At 50.8% G+C, this 21,528-nt stretch overlaps 1 protein-coding gene across 1 annotated transcript in view; it reads left to right on the top strand.

Moving 5' to 3' along the window:
- Nucleotides 1–6,981: 6,981 nt before the first annotated feature.
- HYDIN (HYDIN axonemal central pair apparatus protein) overlaps nucleotides 6,982–21,528 on the top strand; it is a gene marked incomplete at both ends in the record, with an annotated part of 33,069 nt that continues 18,522 nt past the window's right edge. The window contains 15 exons of the mRNA XM_082290115.1: nucleotides 6,982–7,146; nucleotides 10,057–10,182; nucleotides 10,434–10,553; nucleotides 10,687–10,821; nucleotides 11,028–11,227; nucleotides 13,058–13,182; nucleotides 13,742–13,943; nucleotides 14,376–14,559; nucleotides 14,910–15,009; nucleotides 15,509–15,627; nucleotides 16,192–16,415; nucleotides 17,259–17,326; nucleotides 18,704–18,888; nucleotides 19,672–19,772; nucleotides 21,008–21,143. Of these exons, the coding sequence (XP_082146241.1) occupies nucleotides 6,982–7,146; nucleotides 10,057–10,182; nucleotides 10,434–10,553; nucleotides 10,687–10,821; nucleotides 11,028–11,227; nucleotides 13,058–13,182; nucleotides 13,742–13,943; nucleotides 14,376–14,559; nucleotides 14,910–15,009; nucleotides 15,509–15,627; nucleotides 16,192–16,415; nucleotides 17,259–17,326; nucleotides 18,704–18,888; nucleotides 19,672–19,772; nucleotides 21,008–21,143 (2,190 nt within the window). The remainder of the gene's footprint in view (nucleotides 7,147–10,056; nucleotides 10,183–10,433; nucleotides 10,554–10,686; nucleotides 10,822–11,027; nucleotides 11,228–13,057; nucleotides 13,183–13,741; nucleotides 13,944–14,375; nucleotides 14,560–14,909; nucleotides 15,010–15,508; nucleotides 15,628–16,191; nucleotides 16,416–17,258; nucleotides 17,327–18,703; nucleotides 18,889–19,671; nucleotides 19,773–21,007; nucleotides 21,144–21,528) is intronic.

Here is a 21,528-nt window from a genome sequence, read left to right as displayed (position 1 = left end):
GAAAAAGCCCATTTCAAGGAAATAAAATAAAAATTAAAGCTTGAAATAGTCTGTTTGATCCAGCCAGAACAGAACATGCTGTGTCTATTGGGATGTTTTCTGGGTCTTCCCCAAACAGTGTTTTCTCAAGCTCCTCAGAGCCTTACAGGAAAATTTTGTCCCAAGAAGTGGCATTGCCTGAAGCCACTGGGCACCTCGGCTGCTGGAAGTGATGGCACAGCCCACACATGCTCACATCTCCCCTGAAGAAACAGGTTCTGCTTCTTTTGCACAGGCTTTGCTGCCAGAGATAGGTAAAACTGAGGAAGGACTCTAACATTCAGGTAAATGGGAGGGGGAGTGCTTTGTTTGCCAAAGGCATGACTTGCCATAGGCATTGTTGTTTTAAGGCACAGACTGCTCTCTGGCAGATAATGCAGCTGCTTTTCCTCTGCAGATTGGGCTGGAGGTGTTTTATCTGGCAGAGAACTCCTCTAGGTCACTTTTGGACATCTCCATTTGCTCCCTGTGAGCTCAGCAGCTGGATTTGGAGGTGGCACAAGGAAATTCCACAGCAGGAGTGTGGAGGGCAGCTGCAGCCTCAGTGTGGCTTTGTAAGGCACCACGAGCCATCAAGTGCTGGCAGCAGCAAGGGCCTAAGCCACCACCAAGCCCTGTATTTCCTACCAAAAGCAGGACACAGAGGCACAGCAACTGCCTCTAACAGGAGCAGGCAGCTCCAATGAGTAGTGACAAACCTGGGCTGCAGCTGGCAGAAAACTGGCACCATCATTCCCAACCCACTTCCTATACCACCCTCCCATCCCACGTCTGCTCCTCCACACCAGTGGCAGACCCTTACTGCACTTCTTTGGGGTCTTGCAGCATTGAAGAACCTAAAGTCAGAGGATCTGATTTATTCCAGGAGATATTCTTGATACAACTAGTGGTAAACCATAGGTGTTGTGTCAGTCTGACAGTGAAGGATCTCAGGACTCCTCTGAGCTCATCTTACCTTCAACCGATTTTAGCTTCTTTAGTTACAGTAGGAATTGTCTGGGCACTTGTTTTCTCAATTTGATTTGGTTTCACTTTAGTTTCCAGAAATAGCAGGTCATTTTTCAGTGTAGATCTGGACTTGTACATTAAAGTGTGACATGGATGAGTGCAGGCAGGCAGGTGACCTCCTACACAGTCCACAGAGATGAATCACAGCATCCAAGAGATGGAGTGTGCAACCCTGAGAGTCAGGGACATCCAGCCTGCTGGGAAACAAAGAGCAGAAAAACCGAGTAACTGGGAACCAGGGCCAGCTTATCCCAGCCTGTCCCCATTCCTCCTTAGGAGACTTCCTGAGGTTACTCTTTGAACCCAAAGGCTCTCTGAAGGGTGTTACAGCACCAAAGAAAAGCAGTAGATAACAGGAAGAAGGGTGGTTTTTTCCCCATGTGTGACTACAGTATGGCTGAGGAAGGCTTGGAAACACGGACAAGGGAAAAACGTTCGCAAACATTTGCCCACATTTGCCCGTGCTCCTGCCATGGAGTGTGGGCAGAGGGACCACACACTGGACACTGGGCACCAACAGGGGGTCCTGCAACCTCTGGGCCTTCCAGCACTGCCCCAGGTGTGACCCTTAGCATGCACAAAAGGATGTCATGCCAGACAGTTCAGTGTCCATGCTGGCATCTGGGCTCTCTGCCTCCAGCTCCTGCACTGCTGTAAGGACATTTTTGTATCAGGATGGATGTTCTGCTACCTAAACGCTGGTTTTGATGCACACAAAAGGAGAACAAGGTCTGCTGGGGACGTTGGTGGCAGGCACCAGGCACACTCAGAAGCCTGATCTGCTGTCATCCCCTAACCTTTGGTTGCTCACTGGCAACCCTTAGCCAGGAACTCGGTTTATTGCTCCAAACCACAGACACCACAGGTCAAAGTGCCAGATCCCATCTTACTCAGGAGAGACATGAAAGCAGCTCCAGCATTTCCCACCCACCACAGCTTTGCCAGGGCTGTTCACAACCAGCCTGAGCTGTGCATAGGATCAAGGTCCTCACAGGTGGAGAGAATATATGACTCATGCCTGGGGAATTGCTCGTGAAGGCACAAAGCACCTTGAACCTGCAAAGCTTTATATGCAAAACAATATATAAAGAGAATGTGGGCTGTGTCCTAAACAAACAGGAAATGGCCCAGAACACCTCCCATCTCCTTCAGGGAGTTTCCATTCTGGCAATTTTTTCTATTTTGGTTCTTTGTGAAAGAAGAACTGTTTTTTACAGTAGATTCGTATTCCTTGAAATAAGGTGAAGACTGAGAACTAAAAGGGAAAGTAAGTGAGAGCTAGGAGCCTGTATCTGACCTGAAAGAAAGATGCCAGAGTGGATCAGATGAGAATGTTGATGATTTCCATTTCATGGGAAGCATGTTCAGGAGCCTCCAAGGCCTCAGGAGGTGGTGACACTAGAGCAGGGCCTGGTAACAGGTACTGACAGCATCCTTGTCTGCCCACAGTATTGTGCTCCATCCCAGAGGCTTGCTGGGAAGAGGCAGCAGGAACATTTAGCTTTTGAGATGACCCAGCCAGTGTTGATGCTGCAGGGAGACACACTGATACATGACTCCAGCTCTGGACATACGATGGAATTCTCTTTCCCCTGACACAGCTCCCAGCTGCCTCGTGGCAGCTCATCCTTGCACTAACCCCCCTCTCCTCAGTGGCATTGGCAGATCAGCCACTGCTCTGACACAAACCAACCCACCAACCCCCTCTCTCCTGGCCAAGGACACCAGTACCAAACTCAGGAGAAGGTTCCTCAGAGCCTAATGTGGCCTCTTACACTGGAGATGCCCTTTGGAGAAGCCTCTGTGCTTTCTGTAGAGCTCTTGAGCCCCTACTGTAATAAGGGAGAGAATTAAATGGCAGGGGATCAAGAGAGTCTGCTTGGTACCGCATGATTTTGTATTTTCTCACATTTAAGAATAAAGCAGGAAATGAGGAGCAAATGTCTGGACCTGTCTGGAGCCAGTGTCTCCACAGGGAGCGGAAAAACCTCAAATTTTGGAAGTATCAACCACTCTGAGACTTGTTTTTTAAGGAAACTGCTTTACATAGAAAATGTTTCCAAAAGCAGTAGAGAACATCACTCTGGCTTTCACTTCTCTGAACACAATGGGTTCCTCCTTCTCTATAAATGAGAACCCATTTGGAGTCCAGCACACAGTGCAAAGTACTGATACTCTGTATTTTCCACAGCTACCAGTCAGCATCCCAAGGCAGCCAGGCTGTGGGGTGCAGCTCTCCCCCTGGCAGCATCACACCTGATCTGCAAACGGTTGGCTGATCCCAGTGGGACATTGCAGGGAAAGGTGCACACCTTCAGTGGGAATTGGTGCCTCTCCTCCACGGCCTGGACTGAGGAAAACTCATCCTGTGCCTGTCCCACGGAGGCTGCCAAGGGCTGCACTGTCTGCTGCAACAAACAAGATTGAAGTTGTTTGAAAATATTGTGTCTAAAGAAACAAACACGGAGCTCTTCAGTGCACAACATGGTTATGCTCTTTCTAAACAAAGAAGAGTCACTTGCCTCCCACAGAGCAACTCAGCCACCAGGAACAAGCTCTTTCCTAGGGAAGGGGATGGGGAACCCTTGGGAAAGGTGCCTGAATGGCAGAGGTGAAACTTGGGCGGCTTTTCAGCTGAGGGGAAGGAGCATGAAAGGACTCTACCAGAGCAGGCTTCCCTGAACACATCAAGCCCTTGGCTCCTGCCCAAGTCCCTACAGAGCTGGGGAAATATCCTGATGTTGCAATCCTTCTGTGTAGCTGCAGGCCCTGAAGGGAACAGTTTCATGAAGCTGGCACAATGGGGGAGAGACAGAGGATCTGCCCCCCAGTCCTGGGGCCCCAAGAGGAGTGTGGAGCTGCTGGAGCATGCCCAGATACCACCAAGATGCTCTGAGGGCTGGAGCACCTTTGATATGGAGACAGGCAGAGAGAGCTGGGGTTGTTCAGCCTGGAGAAGAGAAGGTTCCAGGGAGACTTTAGAGCCCTTCCAGTACTAACAAGACTACAAGAGAGCTGGAGAGGGACTTTGGACAAGGGCGTGGAATGACAGGACGAGTCAAGATGGCTTCAAACTGTCAGCGAGAAGGGTTAGGTTAGATATCTGGAATAAATTCTTCCCTATAAGGGTGGTGAGGCCCTGGCAGAGATTATCTAGAGAAGCTGTGTCTGGCCCATCCCTGGAATTGTTCAAGGCCAGGTTGGATGGGGCTCTGGGCAACCTGGGATAGTGGAAGGTGTCCCTGCCCATGGCAGGGGGGTTGGACTAGATGGCGTTTAAAGATCCCTTCCAGCCCAAAATGTTCTGTGATTCCAGGATCCATAGAAGGGAGGTCTCTTACCACTGCCCGGCAGGGAGGAGAGGTGAGAGTGGCAGCAGCAGTGGTCAGCAGGGCAAGACAGAAATCTCCATGTGCCACAAGAGACTACAGCTGCTGTTGGAGCTGCTGCCAGGCTCTCCCTTGGCACAGGGATAGCTGTGCCATGCTCTGTCCCAGGGTGATAAAGAGGGCTCTCCCCTCCTTTGCATCCTGGAAAAGGATCCTTCCAGAGCCCCTGTGCATTGGACAGAAGATGGGGAGCAGCAAAATGCCATGGCTCTGCTATTTCACCTCTGCCAGAGCCTCAGGCCAGGCTAGTGCCTGCTGCCTTTGCTGTGGGAGAGGATAAGGCACATGCCTATTTGCAGCAACCCCACTTACTCCCCCTATTTCTCCCTCCCCTGTCAGCAGGAGCAGCAAGTGCCTGTGTAAGGCATCCTCATGTCCTGGAAGGGTCTTCCTGGTAGGAACAGCCAGGTCCTGGCCCCAGCCCTTTGCCTGGGGTGCTGTGAGTTCCCATCTGCCTTAGAACCAGCCCTCGGGCCCCATCCCACGGTGTGTGTGGGCCAGCACAATCAGCACCTCTCCGCATCCCCTCTTCCCACTTCTCCATCCAGCGTGTCTGCACATGCTGACAGTCTCTAAGAAAGGAGCTTACCAGAAGCAGCTCTGTTCTCGGAAAGGCTCACCTCTTCCTGTCTCCTCTGGGCAGGAGAAGTCTGTGAGCCTTCCAGCAAAGGCTGTGGGAGCTGTTTGACATGAGGTTATCATTAAGGCATGATGGTGGGTGAAGGAGAGATCCCCAAACCTCTCTCCACTGGAGCCATGGGGCTGATCCCCCGCAGTGTCTCCATGAGGGCTGGCCAGCTCCAGAAACAACATGCAGTGCTATGACCTGATAGATGTGGCTGTGCTGGGGCATAGGCAGCCTCCGGGCTGAGCTGAGCCCTTCCATCCCAGCAACTTTCCTATAGAATGGGGTATCACAGCCTTCCAGACTAGAGCTGTCACCCCACTCATTCCAGTGGCTCTCTCTGCCAAGCCTCAGCCACAGGCAGGCACCGAGCTCTGGCTGGTGCCCAGGGTTGCACACAGGCAGCAGCAAACAGTCCCAGGAGCCTGCACAGCCTTTCCGTGGCCCAGCACAATAAACAGACACACACGGGCTGGGCAGAAAAACAAGCCCAGGCAAGCATTTCCCTGCCCAGGTGCTTAACCCTTTTCAAGCCTTGCTGGCTCAGCTGGGAGACCAGGGAGTCACTGGACCCCTTCTCTCTCCCACCCCAGCTTTTCTGCACCCCACGTTGTAAGAACAGGGTGTATCCTCTGCCTCTGCCCAGAGCCTCCACACTCCTGTTGGTTTCAGCTCTAACCCCACTGGGGAGCTGCTGCCTCAACAGTGTGTTTAGATGAACAGAGTCAGCCTGTTTCCAGGGCAGCACGCTTTTGCCTTAGCCAAGCTTTCTTTCTGGAACCATGACAGCATCGTGCCTGTCTCACTGCCTGATGCATGAGATTCTTGGGCTCCTGACCTGCTGTCGTGACTGTGGGTGTGTTTCTAGGGTCAATGCAGCAAGTATCTTATCGACTAAAAGAGCAACAGATGCCAGCCATTAGCATTTTGTTGTTGGCTGGGGATAGTTAAAAGAGAGGGTGCTGAGGATAAGGGTAAAAGAGATTCCTGCCCCATATCAACCCAAGGAGCCAGCAGGGAAGAACTGAAGAAAGCAGAGATGAGGTATGTCTGGGATTCAAAGTGTTCTTTGGGGAACAACCTCCTCCCCCAGGACAGCCCTGATGTCAAACCAGGGCTGTGAGCAAAAGCTGTCCCGTTCATAACTGTGTGCCAGCACAAAGAGCAGATGTGTCTGTGTCCCTTCTCATTGACCTGGCCCACAGCCCAGAGCCCTCCCTGTGGGCATCTTCCCTGTCCAGCCCCAGCCCATGACTCTAGAGAACTGCAGGTTCACCCACTCTAGGCCAGTGGGGTGAAATTTAGGGACCAACCCACCTGCAGGGAGCAGGACCCTCTGAGGGCCCCTCCACGCTGTGACAGAAGGGGTGGGGTAGCACTGGCAAGTGCTGGAGCAAAGGCTCTCTCTGGGAGAGGTGCAGGGCAGGGTGCAGCTGCCCCGTGAGCCCCCCGGCCACCACTGGCCGGCATCCGCCGGGAGGAAAAACCCTCATCAGCAAAGGATGCGCCGCTTCCCCTGGGCGCTCACGGGATGGCTGATAAGGAACAAACTCACCCGCGCCTGACCCTCGGTCAGGGCCCTAATGGCCCCTCAGCCCTAATGTGACAGGCTATAAGGAACGGACACGCGTCCTTTGTCCTTCTCTGCTCTTGAAAGGGTCCCGCGGGCCCCGAGGAGCTCACACCGCGCTCCGCCCCCGCGGGAGGCTCCTGCGGAGTTTCCCGAGCTGGAAGAGCCTCTGCCTCTCGCCGCAGCAGACCATGCCACCGTGTGGCAAGTATTGCTTCCTGGCCTGACGCTTCCAGGCTAAAACTTGCTGATTCCATCCCGGAGTTAGTAAGCAGAGCCCTCTGTCCTGCCGAAGTGTTTCCACAGCACAAGGAGAGCCCTTAGCAGGATGCTGCTGACTGGGAGCTGCTATGGGTGAACCAGGGCTCCCAAACGCTGAGCTGCCTCTGGGTCCTGGACACTTGCAGAGACTGGCAGGGCAGGAGAGGGACCTCTGGGACAAGCCCAGCCCGTGGAGGTACCAGGCTCCTGCAGATCCCAAGCAGGAGCTGGCCCCACAGCTGGAGAGGCCACATGTGGGTGATTTCAGCGCTGTTGTATCGCTTCCTGCTCGCTGAGATGCAGCCTGTGGACACAGATAAACATCCCGGCTCTGAGGGGACTTTCGCTGCAAAACAATGGGCTGACTCAAAAGTTTAAAAAATAGCCTTCTCTGCTGGCTGTGTGTCACTCTGGATGTGTTTTTTCCCCTTTCCACCACCCCCCTCCTCATTCACTCTCATCTGGCTGCTCTCCTACCTTGTTTTTGTAATAACAGCTCATGCCAAGAACTCCTCTGAGCTGTACCCATGGGCTGGTAGGGCAGGATGTTGCAGGCACGCTCCATACAGACCTTTCTCCAATTTCCAGCTAGAGTATTTCAAGGAAAAGCCATTTCTGGGAAAGGCTTAAACCAAGCCCCTGGGAAGCTCATGACCAGTGGTCTCGGTCACCCTCTGGGACTCAGCAGAGGCTGAGGGGTTCAGTGGCAGCAGCTTGAGGTGGGATGTGTGACCAACTATGTGCCACAGTAGCAGATGCTCTGGCCCCTCCTCAATCCCCCAGCAGTGGTCACTTCTCCAGAGTATGTATGACCACATCTCATGTAAAACTAAGATTAAATACACTGTGGACAAGCAGCAGGAGCTGCCAAGGGGTGCTGAGAGGATTTGTCTTTTTCTGTAGAGAAACGCAAGCACTGACTCCTCTGGCCCATGTAGCAAAGGGTCATCTTCCCTCATCCCCTCAGACGGACACCACTGGCTATTTCTTTTTAATATACTAAATAAGCAGGTGCACACTGGGAAGGTCGTGGTGTTCCAGCAGCAATGCAGCAGAGCAGCAGCCCAGGAGCACAGACACGAGTGTGCTTTGGCCAGTGTCAAGCTTTGAGCTGTCTCCTCTCCTGCTCTGCCCACTCACTGCCCAGGTTCCGTGCACACATAGACCTGGTTCTGCCCCATTCTGGGTTCCATCCATTGTGTCCCAGTTCCATTCATCTCTGTGGAACCACCAACCATAGAGCAATGACTGATTGTAACATCGATGTTAACAGTCACACCTGCAGTACCTTGGCTGAATTCTGATCTTCCACATCATCTGCAGCCATCAAGCAGCCTTTGGTGAGTTGGAGTCTAATTTCAGGCAGTTAGACTGGGCACTTTGTCAACTGAATCCTCAAAATGGGAATTACCAAGGTAATGAGGAATTACATGTCATCAGCCTCCTCACAAGTCTTATGAGGAGCATCTGAAGGAGCTGAGGTTGTTTAGCCAGGTAAGCAGCCAAGTGACATTCACTTTCCTTCTCTTCCCACCAAAAAAAATCTTGTAAAGTGTGATAAAGGACAGTTTGGATATTAACAGAGATTTGGTTAATAATTTCAGAAAATGGGGTTCCAAAAGTGATGGAAAAGGTGGGAGATGATAAGTGCCACCAGGCTCTGACAAGTCTTTGTGGCTCATGGGACTGCACCCCCAGCAAAAGGCTGTTTCATTTCAGGGTCTGTTTGTTTTGGGGTTTTACTTCTATGAATCTTAACTCAGCCACTTAAATATGATCTTATGATGAATCAGGGTGGGGTGGCCTCATGTTCTTCACTTCTGAAGAATGCCACAGCCTGGAGACACCATTGTATCCTTTGGGTCTGCCATGAATGGGATTCTGGATTTTCAGAGTTCCATTGTTGCTCCTTCCAGGTGAGCCAGGACATGGCCGGTGGCACAAATCATCCATCTGAGGCATTCTCCAAAATGGCTTCTGGATCCCAGGGCAGAGTGGTGGAACATTGTACTCAAAAGCTGGTCAGAGAAGCAGAGAAACCTGTGAGTACCTGCTGTGACTGGGCTTGAGCTGTGTTAAGGCTGGAAATTCCCCTCGTGTCCCTCTTCTCCCTGCCCCTTGTGTTGTGCAGCTGCACTGGGAAGCTGCAGACCCTCTCCCCTCCTCTTTGTGCCGTGCTCCTGTTAGTGGGGGTTGTCGTGGTGCAGGAGGGAACACCGTTTGTTGCTTCAGGGGCAGTCCAGTGTCTTGCCTGGCTGTGCCACCAGAGCCGAGTTAAACCAATGTAAAGCTGAAGCTGTGAGCGTGTGCTTCTTTCCATCCCCTCTGTGTGGCAGTAGTTCCTTCTGCCAGGTTGGACACTCACCTGTGCTGCTCTCACCAACCTGCCCTTAGGCACCTCGCAGGGGGAGGGCAGCTCAAACTCTGCCTGGAGCTTCGAGAGACGTGGTCCCAGCTAGAACAGGTTCCAAACCAGCTCTTCTCTCTCATCTCCTGTGTGGAGCACAGATCCAGCCCAGCAGTGGAGTCAGGGCAATTCCTCCTTCCCATCCACAAATGTCCCTTTGCTGACTGGAGCTCACTTGACTGGAGAAGCCCTGGTGCTGGGGCTCTGTCAAGGACATCTCTCTGTGTTCTGCTGTGGAGGGGTCTGTGAGGCCAGACAGAGAAAACACACAGTGCTCATCAAAAAGAGAGCACTGAAACTTGGACCCATTCCTGTGCACTTCAGTCTTGGCACAGTGCTGCTTTCCTGCCTCCCTTGGACTCACCCAGCAGTGACATCTCCACGCTGTGGGTTGTGAGTGTGTCGTGCAAGGATGGAGTTAGGGGAGTTCTGATAACTCCTCCCCACTCCCTGCAAAGGTCACCAGCTCAATCCAATGGAACTAAACTGGAAACAAATGCCCAAAGAGCAGAAATCCCCAAACGTGTCACATCAAATCACAGAGAAGCTAATGGGACAGAGCCACGTGGTTACAGCATGTGCATTCTGCTCTATATCATTAATTTACTGATGTTAAATATTTCAGCAGGTAACTTCCAGGGCTTCCAGAACTGTCCTAGTGGCTGTGATCACAAATTATTCATCAGTAGCAAGTGAACAAGAAAAGCCTCTATGAACATGCATTTCTGAGGGTCTTGCTGTTTTTTTTACCTTTCAGCTGACTCCCTCTGCCTTCCAGAAGGAGATGTCTCTCACCACCAGGAAGAGGCTGGTCAGCAAGAAGAAGCTGAATCTGCCCCAGATTGTCCAGCCTCAAGACAAGCCTGAGACCTCCCATCACAAGGTAGCTCTTCCCTGCCCTTGCTGTTTGATGTGATATTTGAGGAGGATGCCAAAAGAGCTGCTTGGCTTGAGCCTCCTCGGTGTGGTCCAGCGGCTTTTGAGCAGCCCAGGGCAGAGGCGGAAGAGCCACTGTTGAGCTGGGCAGATGTACTCACCCAGAGTCTGTACTCACTGGGGATCAGTGCAGGATTCTCATTCACGAATGTTCCTCCCAGCAGCTGAACCTCTCCCTGCTCTCTCTTGCCTCTCCAGTTCTCAGCAGTTTACCCAGATCACCGCTCACTTCAGCCTTTCCCACCAGCGGTGGTGTTTCAGAACTACACCCCTGGCGAGGTCTGTGAAATGCCAGTGGTTCTGAGGAACAGGGACAAGGTAAGTGCTGGGATGTGGAGGTTTAACACTGTGCTGGAAGAGGAAAGCAGAGAAAGGTGGTTAAGGATGGCACCAGGGCATGTCCACCTGTTTCCACAAGTGGCAAAACCATCATTCCATGTCTTTCCTGCAGGTTCCTCAGCAGGTGAAGGTCACCTGGGAGAGCTCACCTTACTTCCAGCTGGTGGGCCCCAGTGGTATGTGCCATAAGGTGCCACCGGGCCTCTCTATTACTATTCACATCCTCTTCACCCCTTGGCAGAACAAGGTGAGTCTGGAGGTCCCAAGAGATTGGTGTCTTTATCGGAAAGTGAACCTGCAAGGCTGGATTCAATGCAAGGCATCTGGCCTGGGTTTTGAGGACCTCTGCTGGTTTCAGTGGAGTTGCACTGGATCTAGGACTGGGAGATACTCTTTGCCCATGCTGAAGATGGGGATAAATGCCCTGTGCTGAGACAGTTTTTCTTCCTGCAGGATTATTTCCACCAGCTCCTCTGCATCACTGAAAGGGAAGAGTTCATTGTGCCAATTTGTGCCATTGGTGCCCGAGCCATCCTGGACTTCCCTGACCTTCTGGACTTCTCGGAGTGTCCGGTCAAGTACAGCAGTGAGAAGACTCTGCTGGTTCACAACCTTGGTAACCGGGCAGCTCGTTACCACCTCAGCACCCAGAGGTGAGGCAGCTCAGCTTTCAGTGTGCAAAACAACAAAACCCAACTCTGGGTGATAACAGAGTTCGTAAAGAGCAACAAAAGGAACCAGAGCATCGGAGCTGCTGCCCTGCAGCTGTGGCTGGAAGTGGGCAGGATGTGTGGGGTTTGCTGTTGCTTCTCGTGTTTTAAGCAGGATGCAGCCTTTGATCTTTCTCTGTCCCAGATTTCCTGGAGGGTGCTGGAACATGTTAGGTATTGGCTGCACCCTCCTGAGCACAAGCACCTTGTGAAATGGTTACTCAGTGCTGTCAGCCAAATAGGCCTGTTCTCTGGGAGGCCACAAGCACGTGGTTTTCCAGTGGTCCTCTCATGAGATGCCCAACGTGAGCTGTGCTGTGGACAGCCTGTGCTGTTCCTGTCAGTCTCAGAAGACAATCACTGTTTCTCCAGTTGGCTGAACTGGAGAGGGAAGTGCATTTTTGACACCGTATCTGCAAGGAAACCAGTTCAGTTGGCTGGTGGTGAGTTGAGGGTTACTTGATCCCAGAGATCTTGGTGTAGAAGCTGAGGTCAGGAATGCAGCACAGACCTGCTGTCTAACCTGGGGCAGCTGAGTGGCTTTGATTTTTTTTTTCCCTGGGAAAACAGAGGTCAAAAGGCAACTTGACTTTTCTGCTGTGAAACATGAAGGTCTGAGAGGAGCTTCCAGCAAAGCCTGCCAAAGCTATTTAAGCAGGCTTCTCAGATGCTGTTCAAACAGGCTGCTGCTTCTGACTGTGCAAATATGTAAGCAGGAACTTGTAAATCCCTGTACAGTTTTTCTCTGGGGTTTCCAGATCTTGTTTTGTCACTGCCAAAATAAATACCCAATAAATTTTGGCATCTTTTTGCAATGTACTTGCCAGCTGTTCTATTGAGTGCTACAGAGCATGTTGGATCCTGCTTGATAGGGATTTAAAGAGTTTCTGAACTTCAGGAATTAAATATTGAAATAGACGAAATAGAGCCTGGGTGCAGTGACAAAGAAGGAGCTTATGAGCTGCTGATTCTGTACAGAATTTTTCAGCAAAGAGATGGAGTAATGGCTGCTTTAACCTAACAGACTGGGTTTTCTGGAATAATTAGTGCTGTTTGACTTCAGCTGTTACACCATCACTAGCAGATAATATATGTTAAGATTAAATTATATTTGGGTTTCTTAGGCTTTAATGGACAGGTGAAGCAATTCAATTAGCAGTAAGTTTTCTGTCTTCCTGGGGTGAGAGGTAACTTCTAATGAGATAAATTCTCCCAAAATCAAAAGATTTAACAATGGCAGTTAAGGTACCAGTGGACAAAAGAAAGTTTGGCTGTAGAAGATAATTACACCACCAGACTTGAAGTTGATTGCAGCCTCCTTGCACACAGCATTTACCAAAAGTGCAGGTGCATGGTGCTTTGAGAGCCTTGGTCACAGAATTGCCAGCTTTGTTCACTTGTCAGCTCTGTTTCTAAATTATGTCAGGAGTACTTGGTCCTTGGTATCCTCATGGCCATAACTTTTGCTCAGCTCTGTCAATATGGGGAGCTGATGCCTGATGAAAGTAAGCAAGATGTAAATGACCCTACTGCAGATAGCTAGATGCAGAGCATGGGGGAGATGAGGTCATTTTATCCCACAGGATCTTGTGAGGGCTGGATCTCCTCCCACGAGAGTCAGTAGCTGTTTCTGATCCTGTCTGTTCTGTTCATCTTCTGCTGGCTGTGGTTGGCTTGCTCCTTGCTTGCACAAGTGAGCAGAAGTGAACTGGACTGCAAAAGGGATAACATCTCCAGATCTCCCCCAGGAATCCTGATATCTCTGTGTTGCAGCCCTTTCTCTGTCACTCCGGAGGTGGGAACTCTGGGCATTGGCGACGCCGTGCAGGTGACAGTGGGATTTCAGCCACTCCAGAGTGGTGACCATTCTGCATCCCTTGTAGTGCACTACGACACAGGTGAGCACTGGGCACTGCACAGGGCACTCTCTGCATCCCTCAAAGCAGAGCCCTTTCTAAGCAGGAAGACTGTGGCCATGGGTTTAAAGAGGGAGATGATGACAGTTTTTGTGGTGTTCATTTTGTAGTGGTTTGTCATCTTGATCATTGTAGAGCTCCATATAAATGCCATTTCTAGAGAGTGTGTCTGATGCTTTTTGTTTGCATCTCACCTGGGAAACACTCACCTGCAACAGGAAGGGTGAGCTTGGTACTGAAGTTTGAGCCCCGATGAATCCCAGGAGTTAATTGGTTGGGTGTAATGAAGGTTTGAAAGCTCTGGAAATGAGGGAGCCTTTGGTAGGGGTCTGTTCTAGAGGGTGAAATGCTGGCAGGTTGTCCAGGACATCCTCATGCTGTGCACATGCAGCTCTCAGGCTGTGATAAATGTACTGATCCATGGAACTGTTCATTCAGCTAAAAGCTGTGACACTTTCTTCTGTCACCTGTGGTTTGCTCTGTTCCTTGTGCTTCCATCAGCCAGTCAGCTGAGCAAAGACTCCCCTTTGCTTTGTTCCAGGTGAAAACACCCACACAAGCCTTCATGGAACAGCTGTGGATGTCCACATCAGGCTGGACAGGGATACTGTGACAGTTGGGAAGACGTACATCACATTGTCAAACCACACAACCGTGCGCATCCACAACCTGAGTGGTATCACAGCCCACTTCCAGTGGAAGGCTTTTGATACTCAGGAAGAGGAGGATCAGCTGAAGCTGAGGTAGGTTTGAAAGATCCATTTCAGTGACATACCTCTCCCAAAGGTAAAGCTATGTGGCTTCAGGAGATACTGGTGCTTTTGAATGGCTTAGGGTAAGTAAACCATCCCATCTCTATCTTCCTCCCCCAAGCAGTTGTGTGTCCAGAAAAGCCACTTGTGATGGGTAGTGGATTCTCCCACAGTTGTGGCAGTGGCTTTGAGCCAGGAGGTTCTCTTGAGGGCTGCTGGCTTTTGAAACCTCTCCCAAGCTTGTAAGTGTGGAGTAAAACTGTGTACTGTGCCAGTGAACAACAAGTGATCCTCTGATCCAGTTGGGACCCCATGGCTCGGGGTCAGCCCCTTGCTGAGGAGCTGCCCCTGCACTTCCACTTCTCTCTGCAAATACGTGGCTGATTAAACAACCTGCTGGGCTTGTCTCTCCTGTGGCTGCAGGCAATATCACAGGCTGTGTCGGCAGGAAAAGGACAAGTTATCTGATTTTCTGAAGGAGCGCAGAGTGGACACCACTCACCGAGAACACTCTGCTCTTCTCACCCACACCATCCAGAGAGAGAGGGCAAGGCTGCAAGAAGACCCCATGCTGTTCAACAATGACATTTTCTCCCTTGAGCCAAAGGTAAGTGATGGCTGAGAACCTCCCTTCCTGCTTCTCTTCCTCCTCTTCCTCCTCATCCCTGAATGAGGTCACTTGGCAGATCCCTGCCTCAGCTGGCTTTGTGTGCCAAGAGAGAAGTCATCGGGATTCTGGTGAGGCTGGAGAGATGGTTGCAAAAAGCATTTCTGCCCTGTGGGCTCCTGGCAGGCAGCAGGAGCCTGATTAAAGCTTCCAGTCTGTTGTCAGTGTTGTTGATAACTGTTACTCCTTGCTTGTCATTGATGCTCTAAGTAAAGGCTTACAGGGCTGTGGTTGAAAACAAGAAATGTGATGTTTGAAGATGGATGTTTTGCTGTCGCCTTCTGCTTTAGGAGGGAGAGATCAGGCCGAATTGTTCAGCTGAAATCAATGTGTTCTTTAAGCCCCAAGCAGCCCAGGTCTATGAGCAAGCAGTTTACTGCGACATCTCAGGTACGGCTCCTTCTCCTGCCCTCTCACTCCAGTGAAGGAGAGGTGCAAATACTCTCCCAGATCACTGGGCTGCTGTGTAATTGCTGGGAAGGGTCTGTGGTCAGCAGGGCAGTGCTGGCACATCCCCACTGTCCCTGGTCCCTGCAGCTTCCAGGGGATCTCCTCTATTTGGTTTTTTTTCCCTCTCAGCTGTTCTGAATGCTGCCTTTATTTAGTCTGCCCCTCCTCCTTTGGGAAAAACACTTCTGAGGTGCACCCAGGAGGAAGAAAAAAATTTCTGGCATTTCCTAAAGTTCCAGTATCAAATATAGGGGTAGAAGAAAGCATGGTCTCTATGGATGGACTGTATCTCCTCAGGGAAGAGAAGGGTCTATATCTTCTCCTGGAACAACAGGAGCTGGTCCCAGGCAGCTCAGAGTCAGGGACTAGCACTAAGGCAGCCTGGAAAATGCAGGATAGCAGAGGGAATTGCTGTACTGAAATAGAAATCTCTCCCCAGGCCGTGAGACCAGGCTGCCCCTGCTCCTCATAGGGGAAGGCCTTGGGCCCCAGCTCCATTTCAGCTTTGAGGAACTGGACATCGGGGAGGTTTTTGTCAGAGCAGCCCACAGCTATGAGGTGAGCAGCAGGGTTGGAGTGGATCCTGGTGGCTTCAGGGGCGGCAGTGAGCTTTGTGGACCTGTGGAATTCCTGGGAAGGAAGCAAAGGGACTTTGTACATCTTTGCTTCTGGTTTCTTGCACTTGCACTAAATGGGTTGGCTGCAATGGAAGATGAAGGTGCCCTGCCTGTGGTGGGGTTGGGCACACCTGGAGCAGCAGCAGCTCTGTGCTGATTTCACGGGTGATGCTGCGATGCCCAGCATTGCTCGTAGGGCCTGGTGTGAATGAACTTGGTGGTGCTGAGCAGCTCCTCTGTGCTGCAGGTCAAAGTGGACTGTGTGTGCCAGTGGGAACACCCCAGAGTGCCTCTGGTCATGTGAAGTTATCACTACTTTGCATGAAAAACCCCAAGGCATACAAAGTTGTATTTCAAAGCTGTATTTTTTGGCTTCTGCCATGCAGCAGCCCAGGGCATCTTCCGCCTTTTACAGGTGTTAGTCATTTAATTCAAAAGCAACTCAGACTTCTGTAAGAAAGGAAGATTCCTCATGTATTTCCATTTTGCTTTCCTGCTGCTGCAGGCAATCCTGTTAAACAATGGACCTATTGAGGCTCCCTTCAGGCTTGCCCCTCCAGCCACAGCCATGAGCTCCTGCTTCACCTTCCTGCCCCAGGAGGGCATCGTGGCACCAGGCAGGCTCCAGGCCATCCAGATCTCTTTCTGTCCCACCGTTCTGGGGGAGTTCAAGGAAGAATTCTGGTTCCATGTGACTGAATCCCCTAAGCCTGTGACCTTGACTATCAGGTGAGGAGGACTTTGGGAGCTTGCTGGGCACATCTGCAAGCTGTCTCTGGGTAATCATCTCCCATCTTACCTCATTTTGTGGTGGAGCAGAAAAAAAAGGTGTTCCCTGAGGTCTTAGTCTTGGCTGTGACCCTGGCATCCCTTTAGTGTGGGGGTGCCTGCTACCCTGTGTGGGTACCCAGGAGCTGGAGTGACTCCTTCCCAAAGGGATATCTCCCACTTAGGCCGTGGCAGGCAGTGGGATGGATCAGCTTTGGGCAGTACCTGGCCTGGGATGTCCCACCTGAACACCCATCAAGGCCCCCAGAGCTTTGGAGATGGGCCAGTCTGGGTGATTCTGCACCAGCAGCAGTGTTTTTAAAAACTTCTGTTAAGAATCCATCCCAAAGGGGCAGCAGCAGCCCCACCTCACCTCTCACGCCCATGCTGTGGGAGACAAGCTGTGCTCCCACCTCCTGTGCAGAGAGTGCATAGCCAGGAAAGGCCTGATGTGGGACAGGGAACTCTGCAGCAGGAACTGTCCCAAGGACTTGGAGTCATCCCACAGACTGGTGCCATTGCAAAGGATAAAATCCTCACTCAGCAAAGGGTAGAGGTGGGAAAAAAAGAAAAGTGATGATAGGAGAAGTAAAACTCACTTCTCATGACCACAGCAGCTTGAGGGCTTGTCCCAAATAGTCTGTCAGCTGCTGACCACTTTGCTTTGGCTGCCTCCTGTCCACATGGGTGCTGTGCTGAGAACAGGATGCTGGGTTGATCTGAAACCCAGGGTGGCTCTGACAGCAGCTAAAGACACCCGAACCCTTTAACAAAGCCACTGCCTCCCTGCCTTTGTCCTTGCAGGGGTTTCGTGATGGGACCGACTTTCCATTTTGATGTGCCTGCCCTCCACTTCGGTGACGTCTCCTTTGGTGAGTGTGCCCTGGGCTCCCACCACAGTGGGAGAGGTTTGTGCATTGCTGAAATGGAGCACTTGAACGTAAGAGCATCCGTCACTCGTGTTCCTCCAAACAGCCTCTTCAGGGTGTTAACTCCAGGGCTGCTGGTGCCTTAGGCAGCATTTTGCCATCGTGAGATCAAATACGACCAAAGGGATACAAAGTCAGCATCTCTGTTTGGCCACTTCTTAGTTTCCTTTTGAATAAGTGGCACAATAATAAAAGGCACCAGGCAGGAATATGGTTCTGTGATAGGAGATTCATCCTGCTTAATCTGATTTCATTCCTAAGGCCTCTTCAGCTGAAGGCAGCTGTGGTATCTTTGTTTCTTTTAACTGTGCTGCTGACTGTTGTCTGCATCCGGTGACCTCGGTGGCATTTGGGATTGTGAAATCTGTGTCTGTTCCTCTTGTGTCCCTCTTGCCTCTGTGTTGTAGTCACTGCTGGAGCTGGCAGTGGCCACTGTTGATGGGCATGGAGAAGCTCTGGGCTGTGCCTGCAGTTGGCTTTTCCTCCCTATCTGTGTTCAAATCACTCTTGGTAAGCAGCCTGTGGGAGATGTCTCCTCCACACATAGCTGGCCAGCCAAGCCATATATCCCCTGCAGAGCAGGTTGTGGGCTGGTGTCCTGGCTCTGCAGGACATCCCCATGAGGTGTGGCTGTGTCCCTTGCTTTCCATGATGGAAACCAAGTCTCGGAGCTGAACTGGTGTAACCCTTTGGGGGCAGCAATCACAGCCAGTGAGCAGCATGGGTGTGATGTCCCCATTTGTTGTGTGAGGTGGTTCCTAATTGCTGATCTCGAAGCAAGGCTCAGGTTTGCCTCCAGTGGAGTGGGCTGTGAGTTGTCATGAGCTCAGTCTGGTTGCCCCAAATCGGGAGATGCCTTAAGGATCCTGCCCAGAGAAACTGCATTAGGGTGCTTTGTATCATGTTCTAGTTCCTAATTCCATCCTCCCTTTCTTTAACTGTAGCTTCTCCTCGATGAAAAATCACTGCTTTTACACCTTGAGTGTTGGTGGAGTTAGCAGGGAATTTTACAGATTGAATTTTCAGAGAAAATGATCAGTCTGGATGCACATTCATTAGTGAGAAAAAACTGGTGCTGCTTTGAGACATGTGAGAGAGCTCCTCCTTCTCAGAGAGAGAGAAGTTTGTGGTGTTCTAAGACTGGACATTTCCAAGGCAGCAATCTGGGATCAGTGTCAAAGGGAACTGAGGATTAATTCCTCCCTCTTCTACTCAATGAGCTATAGTTCAGATAACAAAGAGCTAAACTTCAAGCAGTTTTATCCTACCAGGAATCATGGGATACTGATGCCTAAATGGATATTTGTGTGATTTTCTTAGGCTTTCCTCACACCTTGAGGTGCTCCCTGTCCAACACCTCCCTGGCACCCATGGCCTTCAACCTCTGTATTCCTGAGGACGGCTTGGGAGAGGCCAGCATTTGCAGCTCTCTTCAGATATGCAAAACCACTCGCCAGTCTTGGAGGAAGGGAGCTCAGGGTTTTGTGAAGCCAAGGGAATTTCACGTAAGTCCCTGCAGAGGGACCATCCGCTCCCTGGGATCCCAGGATATCGAGGTATGGGAAGAGTCCAGCTGGTGGGGCTGAAGTTTCACTGGTGTGTGGGAGGGCTTTAGCCCTGCCAGCTTTGAGCACATGTGAGTGAGAGATCTGCACTGGTGTGAGGCCTCTGTTAGCTGGGTCACTTGGGATATTCCTGAAGGAGCTGTTTTGTTTCCAAAATCACAAGCTGAAATCATGTACCAGATGATCAAGTACAGAAGCCATTCTTGTGCTTTTGAGAGTGATTTCTTTGATTGAAAGTGGGCAGAGGAAGGATGAGGACAGAATGTGGCTGTTAAAGAGAGAGATATCATTGTATAGAGCAGTTTGCTTTTCTCCTCATCTCATTTCTCCTCTCCTGGGGAGCAGATGAGTTATATTCACTACAGGGATCTCCAGTGGGGACAGAAAAAACTCTGCAGCCACAAACTGCCCAGCCCCTGCTGGGCCACACTTTGCCCTCAGCTTCCTGCTGTAAAGCTGGACTCATTCTGTTCAAGACAACAGATTTCTTCTGCATTTATGTCATTGTAGTCAGGTGAAAAATTAGTCCCTTTAACAAATCTTTTATTGCCAGAAGGCTTTTGTTACTCCTAAAGACTGTGCTCTATTTATGGACCAGCAGACGAATTAAGGCAAAATCCTCCCTTTCTGTACCATGGAACAAGAATGGGAGGACCCTACACATGGGTGATGAGGTTTTGGGAGTGAGAAAATATTTGCTGCCCTTCTTTTCTGTTCTACCAGGTCACTCTGTGTTCCAACACAGTCCGAGAGTACAGGCTGGAGCTGGTGGTGGACGTGGATGGTGTTGGCGAGAAGGTGTTGGCGCTGACCCTCACAGCCAGGTACCAGCGCTTTTCTTGCAGCTGCTTGTCTTTCCTTGTGCATGCAGCACCAGCACGTTGCCTGGCTGCAGCTGCAAAGGAGAAATGTTGCTTAATGAGCTGGATCTGCCCATCTAGACATGAGAACAGTGCTAGGAAAGCAGCCTGTGGTGAGACGCCCCCCTGCTCACAGCCAGGCATGGCCCTGGGTCTTTTTATCAAGGGAGCAGGAATAACATTAATTGTTGGCCTGGGGTTTGGTGCTTGAGGTGTAACAAATTTCCCAAGGGTTGCCTCTCCTTCTTCCAGCAAATGGCGAACTGGTGCTGGGTTGTGACCACCCTGCAGCATTGGTTTGGGACACAGTGAGCAGCCTGCTCAGAGCTGGGACCTGGTTCACCTAAACAGTGCATGTGCCAGTGGGGAAAGAGGCATGAGTGGGGAGGGCAAAAGATCTTATGAAGAGGAATATAGTCCTTGATGTGGCAGGTGAGCTCAGGTTTTGCTGCTTCTCTCTGGCTCTTTTGAGTAATGTTCTCAGAGTTGAGGCCAAAAGTTTTTCCTGCTGCAGCAAAATTCCATCCTGCTATGCTGCTGTGGGCATCAGTTTAATGACAAGAGGGATGCAGTTCCCTCTCCCAGGCAGAGCCATGCAGTCATTGCCTGGGCTGCAGTTTTGTCAAGCAAGTGCAAATGGGGACAGTCAGTGTAGAGACCCATGGGGTGAAGAATCAAAGGAGCTGTACAAATTGGAAGAAGTTGATCACCCACTCTGTAGGGCTTGTGCCCTCCACTGCTGGAAGAGATGGCCCAGTTTTCAGGCAGGACAACAGCTCTGTAGGAGAAGAGGGAGTCATTTTTACTGAGACACTGGAGTCTTGTGTTCCTTGAGCCTTGGTGGGCTCTGGTCCTCATTGGCAAGGCTCCCCCAGAGCTCATGGCTCACTGGGACTGTTACAGGAGTCCTTGCAAGTGTCCTTGGGCAAAGAAGGGGCAAAGCTGTTAAGACAGCTCTGGAACAGGGGACATGCTCTGCCTGGGTATTTGAAAGCCTTTGCAGTGTGGAGCCTCAGGGTTTGTCCCTCCTTGACAAAAGGTTTGAGTGAAAAGAAGTTAAAGGTGATTTATCACTGTAGGAGTATTAAATCTCTATTCAGTTTGACAAATGTCTTATGCTCCATTCCAAGCCCTTCGAGGGCAAAAGCTCTCAATGCTTTCAGTATCTCTAATTCTCTTGGGGTCATCTCTTTGCCCAGATGCATCGTTCCTCCACTGCAAGTGCTCAACCCTGTCGTGACGTTTGGGCGGTGCTGTCTAAAGGTCCCCTACAATGAGAAGCTGACCCTTCTGAATGACAGCGACCTTCCTGGCTGCTATGGGGTCCTTCCTCAGGTTTGGCCTTGCATCCATCTCCTGCCCTCAAATGTTATCGAGGGGGCTGTTAGGGGGATAAAAGGGTTTGGCTAAGACCTTGCTGGTTTCTATTCAAACTTAAAGGTTTGCTGAGAACAGGAACCTGAATACAAACTTTAGGAAGCAGTTTAACATCTTGAGGAAGATGTTTATATTCTAATCTTTGACTTGTTTTCAAGTGGGAGAGCTTAGAGGGTTGTGAAACTCTGATGTAAGGAGGCTGCCAGCACAGAAGTGGGTGTCTGTGGATGCAGCAACTTTTGGATCCCCTGGGGATGCTCAGCACCTACAACTTGCACCTTGTTTTTTGCCTTTTTGCTTTCTGCTGAGGATTTTTACAAGTGTGTGTGAGTTGCTCTTGTGG

This window comes from Coloeus monedula (assembly GCF_965178545.1).
Source record: "Coloeus monedula genome assembly, chromosome: 13".
NCBI classification, from domain to species: Eukaryota; Metazoa; Chordata; class Aves; order Passeriformes; family Corvidae; genus Coloeus; species Coloeus monedula.
Note: the sequence above shows the minus strand (reverse complement) of the source record. Positions and strands in the feature narration are given on the sequence as shown.